The 12,806-nt window shown below is 35.9% G+C and overlaps 1 protein-coding gene across 1 annotated transcript in view; it reads right to left on the reverse strand.

Annotated features, from left to right (window-relative positions):
* The window catches only part of LOC106800148 (phospholipid-transporting ATPase ABCA3-like), a 204,275-nt gene extending 194,317 nt beyond the window's left edge, over window positions 1–9,958 (reverse strand). The window contains 3 exon segments of the mRNA XM_087417083.1: window positions 6,595–6,722; window positions 9,254–9,506; window positions 9,840–9,958. Coding sequence (XP_087273209.1) covers window positions 6,595–6,722; window positions 9,254–9,506; window positions 9,840–9,899 — 441 coding nt within the window. The 5' untranslated portion in view covers window positions 9,900–9,958.
* Between the last annotated feature and the right edge of the window lie 2,848 nt (window positions 9,959–12,806).

Genomic DNA, 12,806 nt, shown 5'->3' on the forward strand with positions numbered 1-12,806 from the left:
TTCACTTTCAACCTCTTTGTGTGTTTGGATATGAAGTGAATCTCTTATAGACAGTATATAGTTAGATCATGTATTTTTATCCATTCTGCCAATCTCTGTCTTTTGATTGGAGAGTTTAATCCATTTACACTTCAATTATTGACATGGAGGGACTTATTTCTGTCATTGTACTATTTGTTTTCTATGTGTCCTATAGTGTTTTTTTGTACCTCATTTCCTGCATTACCATCTTCTTTTGTGTTTAGATTTTTTAATTACATTAAAAACATATTAGTTACTAATTTATTAATTAATTAAAAACATTAACAGAGAAATTTTAAAATTCATTTCCTTTTGTGTATATTCTATAGTTATGTTCTTTGTGGTTGCCATGGGGATTACGTAAAATATCTTATAGTTATAACAACTTAATCTCCTCCTTCTTTATATATTCTGGATGTTAAACCCTCAGCAGATATATGATTTGCAAATATTTTCTCCCATTCTATTGGCTGTTTTTTCACTCTCTTGATAATGTCCTTTCAGGCACAAAGTTTTTTATTTTGATAAAGTCCGATTTATATAAGTTTTTTTCTTTTTTTAGTCATGCTTTGGCGTCATATCTAAGAATCCATTGCCACATCAAGGTTATAAATATATACTCATATGTTTTCTTCTAAGAGTTTTATGTTTTTAGCTCCTATATTTAGATCATTAGCCCATTTTGAGTTATTTTTTGTATATGGTGTGAGGTAGGGGTACACTCTCATTCTTTTGCTTGTGAAAATTCAGTTGTCTTAGCATCATTTGTTGAAGAGACTGTTCTTTCCCACTGAATAGACTTTGCACCATTTTCAAATATCAATTGGCCATAAGTATATGATTTTGTTTCTGGACTTTCAATTTTATTCCATTAGTCTATCTCTATTCTTATGCCAGTACCACACTGTTTTAATTACTGTAGCTTTGCAATAAGTTTGCAACCAGAAAATGTGAATCATCTGACTTTGTTCTTTTTCAAGACTGTTTTGGTTATTTGGGCCTCTTGCAATTCTATACGAATTTGAAGATAGCTTTCCTCTTTCTGCAAAAAATGTTGGAATTTGGGGCCGGCCCAGTGGCACAAGTGGTTAAGTGCGCTCCCTCTGCTGTGGCAGCCCGGGGTTCGCAGGTTCGGATCCCAGGCACGCACCGACGTACTGCTTGTCAAGCCATGCTGTGGTGGTGTCCCATATTAAGCAGAGAAAGATGGGCACGGATGTTAGCCCAGGGCCAATCTTCCTCAGCAAAGGGAGGAGGATTGGCATCAGATGTTAGCTCAGGGCTGATCTTCCTCACACACACACAAGAAGTTAAAAAAGAAAGGTTGGAATTTTGATAGGGATTGTAATGAAACTGTAGGTAGTTATGGGTAATACCAACACCTTAACAATATTAAGTCTTCCTACCCATGAACTTGGACTGCCTTTCCATTTATTTAGGTCTTCTTTAATTTCTTTCAGATATGTTTTGTAGTTTTCAGGGCACACTCTTTGCACCTCACTGGCTAAATTTATTCCTCTGTATTATATCCTCTGCTCTGCCCACTCTACTATTAAGACCTCCGACTAATTTTTGATTTATTATATTTTAAGTTTATAACATATTTCTTTGCTAAGATTTTCTATTTTTTTAAACACCATTTTAATTTGTTGTTGAAACTTTTTATGATGGCTGCTTTACAATCTTTGTCAGATAATTTCAACCTCTAGTTAATCTCAGTGTTCACATCAGTTGACTGTCTTTACTCGTTTAAATTGTGGTTTTCTTGGTTCTTGGTGTGACAGATGATTTTCTATTTTATTCTGTTGATTTTGTCTATTACATTAGGAGACTCTGGATACTATTTAAATCTTTTATTACATCAGGCAGTCAGTCTATTTCAGTTTAGCATGCAGGTACTGGCCTACTTTTGTGAGCTGAGGTTTCAGTGACAATTTAATTTTCAGAGGCTTTTTAGTATTAATTTGGTCTCTTAGTTTATGTGGTGCCACTGGGGCTCCCACTGGTTCCTGCCTGTACTGCCTAAGGGAACAGAAGAGGTTTTCTTCTGGGGGAAGAGAAGGACCATGGGACAAAGAGCCTTCCCAGGCTGGAACTCTTGTGTTCCTCTTGCCAGTTCCACCTGTCTGCCCTGGTGTCTCCCTGTGGGAGAGAGGATTTTTAGGCCCAAAGGAAGGAAGAGGCTTTCCTGACTCGAGCAATTACAGCAGGATCCTATCTGTCTGTATGGGACAGAGATTGCTTCTTTTTTTTTTTTTAAAGATTTTATTTATTTTATTTTTTCCCCCTAAAGCCCCAGTAGATAGTTGTATGTCATAGCTGCACATCCTTCTAGTTGCTGTATGTGGGACTCGGCCTCAGGATGGACGGAGAAGTGGTGCCTCGATGCGCACCCAGGATCCGAACCCGGGCCACCAGCATTGCAGCGCGTGCACTTAACCACCAAGCCACAGGGCCGGCCCCAGAGATTGCTTCTTGAGTTTGGGATTTCTTGTGGTGGGGCCCCCTACCACCATCCCTTGGCTACCCTTATCTATCTGGACAGGAAAAGGGAGTCTCATACCCATAGGGTCAAAGGGGCTGCCTAGGCCAGCCACTTGTTCTGGCTGGGTCCCCCTTGATGGTTATACTGGCCCACTCACCCCAGTGTCTTGCCATGAGGGGTGTCTCAGGCCTGTGGAGATGAAGACACTTCCCAGACTGGGCCACTTGTGGCTGAGCCCCTCTGGCTCCTGTGCCTCAGTATATAGCAGCAGGGGAGGGGCATCTGAGGCCTGGCGGGGAAGGAGAATATTTCTCCTGGCCAACAATTGTTAGCAGGGCTCCCTATCCATTCCTCATTGCCAGGGGTGTCAGAGTCACTTGATGTCAGAAAGGCTTCCACTTGCACCTGGAGTGGAATGAGCCTATCTAGGCTGCCTTCTATTGCTATGCTAGGAGTCAGAAAATGTTGGGTCTTGGTTGCCTTCTGTTGGTCAGGGTACATTAAGATGTGCGCCCCTGTGTTGCTCCTCCAGGCCTGGGGTCTTAAACTAGTTTGCAGCCTTCTTACCACCTTTCAGAGTTTTTCGTTGTTTGCCTCTGCACTATTTCCAGGGTTTACAGTTCTGCTTAGTGAGGAGGGGCAGGGAGAAATGAGTCCACACCATCTTGTCTAGACCAGAAGTCAACAGTGTCTTTTGATGAGCAGAAGTTTCTAATTTTGATAAAACCTAATCTATTAATTTTTTCTTTTATGGTTATTGCTTTCTGTGACCTGAAAACTTTTGCTATCCCCCAGTAAAGACGATACTTGTCTATGTTTTACTTTAAAAGTATTATAGTTTTAGCTTTCACTTTTAAATCTATAATCCATAATGAATTACTTTTTGTGTGTAGAGTGAGGTAAACTCAAGGTTTATTTTTTCCACATATATATCCAATCATTACAGCACTATTTTTTGAAAACATCTTCCTTCCCCCCATTAGATTTCTTTTGTGCCCCTGTCAAAATTCAAACAATTGTATTAAAGAGAGTTTATTTCTAGGCTTTCTGTTCTGTTTCATAGATCTATTTGTTGATCAATGCCACTAACACACGGTAGTGATTACTGTAGCTTTATAATAAGTCTTGAAGTCAAGGCTATAAGTCCCCTAACTTTGTTATTCTTTTACAAAATTCTTTTGGATATTTTTAAGTCCTTTGCATCTTCATATACATTTAGACCTGATAAACAGGAAGTGACAAGTACTCTAAATGCCCTGGTAAGACATCTGCTTACCAGAGGTTGAGAAATAAAGCCTATAAAGATTCAGGGCCTTGCTAATTGGTGAAGTTTTTATGGGTTAATGTCTAGGGTATGCCAGGATATGCCCTTAAAGTAAACAATAATTTGTTGCACACTGTACTCCTAACCACTTAAAAGAAGCACTGCACTTGGTGGGCCTCTTTTTGCCAAGGCCTCTTTTTTTGAAGGTTAGAGGTGGCACATACCACACTTGAGAGTAGTGGTCAGATATATTCATCAAGTGAAAATTTTCAGTGGGGCCCAGAACATGAAATAGGTCTGCAGTAGGGGTAAAGGCACACAATAAGCCTCAGACAAGGGACCCCTTTTATAGTGAAGGAGGTACAATGATGGGTATCTGACCACTGGATCTATAGTTCTTACCATATTCCACATCACTCAGAAGCAGCAGACCTGAGAGAAGAAATTGAAGTGGTCTATTAAATTTCATCTAAGGCACCAGCTTTGGGACAACACTGTTAATCTGGGACACTGTTCTACAGGATGCAGTCTATGTAATTAACAATAACTAATATATGTCTCTGTGTCTCCAGTAGCTAGAACATAAGGGTATGGGAACCAAGGCGTGGAAGTAGATTGGCCCTTCTTATCATCACTCCCAGATACCTGCTTATGGAATTTATACTTCCCATCCCCATAACCTTAAATTCTGCTGCATTAAAGGCCTTGTTTCATGGGGTAGGAGGAACACTTCCAAGAGAGGACACAGTAAAGCTTCCACTGAGACTTGCATGATTACCTGGTAATGCTAAGCTACTCACAGTGGTGCATCAGAAAATAAACAAGTTACTATATGAAAGGGAGCAATTAACCACGATTAACATGAAGGGTTGCTGTTATACAATGAAAGCAGAGAGAGATACGTCTGAAACTTGTCTGGGGTGCCTCTTGGTGCTTACTTTTCCATTGATAACAGTGAACACACATTTTCAACAACCATGGCCTGACAACCGAGAACTCAAGAAGGGTATGGTTCACCTAGACAGGTAAGCAAGCTATACCCTCTGACGTGCTGGTCGAGAGTGACTAAAATCTAGACTGTGAATGTGTAAATATTTCCTTATATTAAAATCCTTCTGTTGACATACCTACAGTAGTGTCTGTGTTCCCATGTGGATTTTGACTAATAGAAATATGCACAGATTATTATGACAGGACAGAAAAGGAAAGGTTGGGTGTGAGAATTGAATGGGAGTTTGAATGGGAGTTCACAGTAGTACCTCTATGGTAGAGAAAACAATGTGACCAAAATCCCAGAAGCAAAAAGTAATATTGTGCATTCATGGAACCTCTAGCATTTAACTATTGTTGGAGCATTAAGTGTGGTAAGGATGGCAGAGATAGGATTGGAGAGATATCCAGGCACCAGGATATCAGGATATGCACAGATAGCCATATATCCTGTGCACAGCACTCTGGACATGAGCCTGAGTCAATGGGAAGTCACTAAAGTCTTTTTATCATGACAGTGACATGATTATATCTGAGATTTAGATGTATTATTGTGGCACTTGTAGATAAACAAAAGATCCTGTCAAGAAAGTCAGCTAAGATGGGGAAAAGCTGGTAGATATTAGAAGGTCTGTGCTATACATGAAGTCACCAACAGAGATCAAAAGGTTTGTTTAGAACACCTCAAAACAGACCAAACAGCATGCTGTACACTAGATCCCCAGAACTTATTCATCTTAAATATTCTCACCACACACAAAAAATAGTAATTCTGTGAGGTGATGAATGTGTTAACTAACCTTATAGTGGTAACCATTTTACAATATATATGTCTTTCAAATGATCACACTGTATGTCTTAAACTTATGCAATGTTATATGTCAATTCTATCTCAATAAAGCTGGAAAAAAACCAGACCAAGCACTCGGGCAAATAATTTGGGGAATTTTGGTATCAGGAATCTAGTTTGAATATTTGGGGACACAAGCACAGTCAATCAGTAATGAGAACGAAACTTGAAATGGCACTGAAGACACTTTGAGCCAATGTATATTGTTGAGCCTAAATCTGTATCAGCACATGGATAATTTTGACTTAGTAAGTGGAAGTTGGTACAGAAGAATGGAGTCATGGAAGGATGGGACACACAGAAAGAATAGTACTATCCTACTAGTGGTCTTATTAATCTTGCCTTCCACTGACAAGCATCTGTGTTCTAAACACAGAATTTGGCTCCATATCTATATATTATAGACTGACTATTTACTTCCTTTGCCACCAGGATAGAATGTTGATAAGATCTGCTAAGGAGACACCAAGTTCAAAGCACTTTCTCTCTCCTTCTCATGGGTTATGCTATAATCAGACACTTTTCAGTGCCTATAGAGGTCCTAATTTTGAATCAATGCGGCCGAATTTTCTCTAAAGATATATGAAAGGACTTAAATTCTGTGTTTCATTTAAAGAAAGAGGATTTTTCCACACTTGTTAGTGAAGATGCATCTGCTTTGAGGCTTATTTATTTTACCACCTTTTGTAGAACTCGAAGCATTGCTTGAGTAGTCAAAGTTTCCCATGAGTCTAAGGCCTTCTCTGTAGAAGATACAGTTCTTCCCTTATCAGCATAATGCAACAGTTAAGAGTACAGGCATTAAAGTTACTCAGATCTGGATTCACATTCTTGCCCTATTGTATACTAGAAGTTTGATCTTAGGAAAATTCATTTCTTCATTTATAAAATAGGGTTAATACTACCAAATTCATTAAAATCCTAGAAACTGGAAGTGTAATTACTGGAAAACTATTTAGAAAACTCTAAATAAAACTTTCTCACCTGAAGTGGCAGAGGGTCATTGCTGTTTTTGAAGTCATGGTCAAAAACAATGGCAGCCAGCACTTGCCGAGATTCATAGTCATACTTAATGTACTTCTCAAACTCAGTTTCTGAAGAAAAGCCTCGAACTATGAAGAGGTAAAATTGTTCACTTACATAAAAATATTTGATAATCCCTCCTAAGAGGTGAGATACTACCTTACATGGACAAAAGCCTATCCAAATATTGTAAATTTAAAAACACTGTTTCTCAAATATTGGTATCACAACTACTTAATGACTATTCGAAGTTCTAAGCAATTTTAGCTATTTTATAAAATTTTACTACAATTTTAAATAATAATCATTATAAAACATATATAAAGATAAGTCATTAGTCATCAGGGATAAGCAAATAAAAATCACAAGATACCACTTCATATCCACTGAGATAGCTATAATCAAAAAGGTAGATGATAACAAGTGCTGGTGAGGATGTGGAAAACTTGGAACCTTCATACACTGCTGACCACAATGTAAAATGGTACAACAACTTTAGATAACAGTCTGGCAGTCTCTCAAAAAGTTAAACATAGACTTACCATATGACTTACTCATTCCACTCTTAGGTATATGCCCAAGAGAAATGAAAACATATGTCTACAAAAAACTTGCTGCCAAATGTTCACAGCAGTATTATTTATAACAGCTAAAAGGTGGAAACAACCTAAATGTCCATCAACTGAAGAAGGATATAGCAAATGAATGTAGTGTATGCATACAATGGGATATTATTCAGCAATAAAAAGGAATGAAGTATTGATACATGCTACAACATGGATGAACCTTGAAAATATTATGCTAAGTAAAGAAACTAGTCACAAAAGACCACATATTGCATTTACATAAAGTTTATATAAAAGGTTTATAGTAAGCAAATTTATAGAGACAGAAAGTGGATCAGTGTTTTCCTAATCCTGGTTGGGATGGGAAATAGCAGGGTCATGGCTAAAGGTTACAGGATTTATTTTTGGTGACGAAAATGCTCTAAGATTGTGGCAATGATTGTACAACTCTGTGAATATACTAAAAGTCATTGAATTGTACACTTTAAATAGGTGAATGTATGGTATGTACATTGTATCTCATAAAAGCTCTTTTAAAAGAAACAAGATAAATCATGAGGTAGAGATCACTTCAAACTGCTTTTTCTTTTTTAAAAAAAAAAGTCACTTGATGGCTCAATAGCTGTTAAGCTATAGAGAGATAAGAGAGGAAGGAGTCAGTGAAGATAGATCAGTAGAAATTACCTAATCTGAACAAGAAAGAAAAAAAAGAGACTAGAAAGAAGTTGAATAGAGCCTCAACAACCTGTAGGAAAATACAAAATGTCTAGCATTTGTGTCATCATTGTCCTAGGAGAGAAGAAAGAGGCCATGTTGAAAAACAATTTTGAGAAATAATTGTTGAAAATTCGCCAAATGTGGTGAAAGATAGAAACTTACAGATTCAAAAGGCTCAGTGAACCCCCAAGAGACTAAACCAAAATAAATTTACACTCAGACAAATCATAAACCAACTTTTGACAAATAAAGACAGAAAATATCTTGACAGCAGCCAGAGAGAAATGACACATTACCTATAGAGAAAAGAGGATTCAAATGACTGCAGATTCTTTTCAGAAACCAAGGGGGTAACAAGTAAGTGGCAAATATTTTTTAAATGTTGAAAGAAAATACTGTCAACCCAGAATTTTATACCCAATGAAAATAACCCTTCAGTAATGAAATAAAGACATTCTCAGATGAAGGAAAACAAAGAGAATTCATTGTTAGTAGACTTGCTATAAAAAATTGTTAAGGGAAGTTCTTCAGAAAGAAGGAAAATAATATCAGAAGAAAACTTGGAACTTTGAGAATGAAAGAAGAGCAACAGCTATGGTAAATACTGGGTAAACAGTTTTCTTAAGTTCTTTAAAATATGTGTGTGAATTATAACATTTTCTGATGAAGTTTTCAACTTATGTAAGCATGAAAACTACAACATAAAGAGGGAAATATAAAGACACCTATATACTGGTAAACATTTGACATTACATAAAGTGTAACATATTAGTTCTAAGTAGACTGTGAAAAATTAAGTATGCATATTTTAACTCTAAGGGCAACCACTAATAATATATATCATAAGTCCAGTTTATCCATTTTTTTCTTTCATGATGATGCTTTTGATGTCAAGTCTCAGAATTCTTCAACTAACTCTAAGTTACAAAGATTTTCTCCTGTGTCCTTTCCTAAATGTTTTATCATTTTACTTTCAGATCTGTGACCCATTTTGATGTAATTTTTGCATAAGGTGTGAAGTTTCATTGTTTTAGCCATTGATGTCCAATTGTTCAGCACAATTTGTTGAAAGATTATCCTTCCACTGAATTCTTTTGCATCATTGTAAAAAATATTTTGGCATATTTGTGTAGGTCTACCTCTGGCTTCTCAATTCTGTTTCATTGATCTGTGTGTTTACCCCTCCGCAAATACCACACTGTTTTTATAACTATAGTTATGTTGTCTTAAAATTGGGAAGTGTGATTTCTCCAACTTGATTCTTTTTTGCTACATTGTTTTAGCTCCAGCAGAAAAAAACTTAATAATAAATTTTTCAGAAAACTTTAATTTCTAACCTTTAATACTGATGTTTAGATTCCTCTTCACATTCTCAGTGATCTCTTTTACCACATCAATATTAGAAGGCAAATAAATCAATTCCCACTCTTCAGGGTTTTTGAGGAAAGAAGGCAGAGTACTGATGGGTTGAGAAGTAAAATTGTAAGGCCCCAAAATTTTCAAATGAATATGTATACGGAATAGCAAAAGCATCATTGGAAACATCAATGCTGTGAAGACTTCCATTATTAAATTAATAAACTGCCTCCTCTAGAACAGGAACAAAAAGATGGTGTTAATTATCTTAAGAGAACATATTCAATGCACACAGATAGTTCTACCATATTAAGTTTCTGCCAGTTTCACTCTGGAAGAGCCAGTGTTTCCTGGAATGTCTCATACCACTTCCACCTCCTCCCACCTTTATTATAGGTCATACTTTACTATTGATTAACTCAGTTTTATATATTTGGAGCTACCTACAGCTCTGGAATTGATTTTTTAAAAGCACACATACACAGACATACATGCACACACACAGAGAAAACCTGAATTGCAACAAATGGGCATTTATGAACATTTTCCACGGCTACCTTTACCTACCTTTAAGGTAAAATTTTTCCAGAGAAGCACTGCAAATTGGTTGAGTGTCAACAAATCCATTCTTCTATAGAAAGTGTATATTCAACTCCAGGTAAAGAGGAAAGGTTTTTTAATGTTAAGTTACCTAATAATGTGAACATCAAGAAAATAACAGTATTATTTCTTTCTCCTAATTTTCTCCTTAATCAGCCTCAAAAAAGGATAGCAAGAATAACTATGTATTTGAAATAAATAAAATTATATTGTTTCTATTTTTATATTAACTTACTTAATATCTAATGAAGTTCTAGTACATTTAAAACACAAGGAAACAGAAAAATGAATAACAGCAAGATGTGGTTCCATCTCTCCAGATGGCATAAAGCTAAAAAGATCTGATTTTTCTTATTCGGTTCCAGGAGCAGATGGCTTCATAAGTGAATTCTACCAAACATTTAAAGAAGAATTAACACTAATCCTCAAACTCTTCCAAAAAACCTGAAGAGGAGGGAACACTTCCAAACTCATTTTAGGAGACCAGCATTACCCTGATACCAAAGCCAGATAAGGACACTACAAGAAAAGAAAACTACAGGCCAATATCCCTGATAAAGAGATGCAAAAATCCTCAAAATATTCGAGCAAAGCAAATTCAACAGCACATTAAAAGGATCATACATCATGATCAAGTGGGATTTAACCCTGGGATGCAATGATAGTTCAGTATATGCAAATTAATAACTGTGATACACCACATTAACAGAATGAAGGATAATGATTGTATGATCATCTTAATAGAGATGCAGAAAAAGCATCTGACAAAACTCAACACCCTTTCATAATAAAAGTACTCAGCAAATTAGGTATACAAGAAAGGTATCTCAACATAATAAAGGCCATTTATGATAAGCCCACAGCTGACATCATATTCAATAGTGAAAAACTGAAAGCTTTTCCTCTTAGACCTGGAGCGAGGCAAGGATGCCCACTCTTGCCACTTCTACTCAACATAGTACCGGAAATCCTAGCCAGAGCGATTACGCAAGATAAAGAAAGAAAACACTTCCAAATCAGAAAGGAAGAAGTAAAACTGACTCTGTTCACAGGTGGCATGATCTTATACATAGAAACCCCTAAAGACTCCACACACAAAAAATGTTAGAACTAAACAAACAGAACTAATCAAATGAATTCAGCAAAGTTGCAGGACACAAAATCAACATACAAAAATCAGTTGTGTTTCTACAGACTAACAAACCATCTGAAAAGGAAATTAAGAAAACAATCTCATTTACCCTAGCACCAAAAAGAATAAGATACTTAGGAATAAACCTAACCAAGGAGGTGACAGACTCGTACACTGAAAACTATGAAACAAGGATGAAAGAAATTAAAGCAGACATAAATAAATGGAAACATCCTGTGTTCATGGATCAGAAGATTTAAAATGTCCACACAACCTAAAGCGATCTACAGATTAAATGCAATCCCTATCAAAATTCCAATGGCATTTTTTGACCAAAATAGAAAAACAATCCTAAAATACATATGGAGCCACAAAAGACCCTGAATAGCCAAAGCAACCTTGAGAAATAAAAAAAGTTAGAGGCATCATACTTCCTGATTTCAAAATATATTGCAAAGCTACAGCAATTAAAACAGTGTGGTACTGGCAAAAAACAAAAACAAAAAAACACCACCAGACATATAGACCAACAAAACAGCATAAAGAGTCCAGAAATAAATCCACACATATATGGTCAACTGATCTTCAACAAGGATGCCAAGCACACACAATGAGGAAGGGTAGTCTGTTCAACAAATGATCTTGGGAAAACTGGGTATTCACATGCAAACATAGGAAGTTTGACCCTTATCTTAAACGATACACCAAAATCAACTCAAAATGGATTAAGGATTTAAATGTAAGACCTGAAACTGTAAAACTCCTAGAGAAAAACAGCGGAAAAAAGCTTTTTGACACGGGGCTTGGCAGTGATTTCTGAGATATGACACCAAAGCACAGGCAACAAAACTAAAACTAGACAAGTGTGACTATATCAAAATTTTCATATATTTATTGGGTATTTGCATATCCTCTTTTGTGAGGTAACTGTCCAAGTCTTTCACCAATTTTTATTGGAGGGGCAACCTTTCCTTATTGTTTGATGGAAGAGTTCATTACATATTCTAGTACAGATTCCTTTAAATATAAATCTGGCAAATATCTTCTCCAACTCTATGACTTGTCTTTTTACTCTCTTCAAAGCATCTTTTGATGAAGAAAGCTCTTTATTTTAAGTTAGTCTAATCAACCAGTTTTTTTTGTGTCCTGTTTAATAAAAATATGCCTACTCCAAGTTGTTCTTCTATATTCTTTTCTAAATGTTTTGTTTTTCTTTTCACCTTTAAATCTACTCTCCACTTTTAATTGATTTTTATGTTTAATTTGATAAACAGATTAAGATTGAATTTTTTCCATGTGAATATCCACCTGACTCAGTACTATTTTATTGAAAAGATTATCCTTTTCTCACCACACAAACAAGCAAAAAAAAAAAAAATTCCATCAACTAAAATTAAAAAAGCAAAACAGGACACAGAAGAAGCATAAAACATTTAGAACAACCAAAATGTAAAAATTAAAATGGTAGAATAGTTCAAATAGGTCAGTAATCACAAAAAATTTAAATGGATTAAACCTGTCAGTTAACAGAGACTGTAAGTTTCAATTTGGAAATTTAGCTAAATACTGTTTATAAGGGGACATATCTAAACATAAGAATATGGAAATGCTAAAAGTAAAAAAAAAAAAAAATTAAAAAATATCCCAAGCTTATACTAACAAAAGGAATCTTGGAGAGCTATAATAATTTTAGAGAAAATGGTCTTTAACGTAAAAAATATTTTTACTACATTATAAAAGGCTCAATTCACCAGGAAATCTGCAATTCTACACTTACACACATCTGATATCAATGCTGTACA

The sequence above is a fragment of the Ceratotherium simum genome, chromosome 26 (genome assembly GCF_057802395.1).
Source record: "Ceratotherium simum simum isolate JZ-2026a chromosome 26, ASM5780239v1, whole genome shotgun sequence".
NCBI lineage: Eukaryota > Metazoa > Chordata > Mammalia > Perissodactyla > Rhinocerotidae > Ceratotherium > Ceratotherium simum.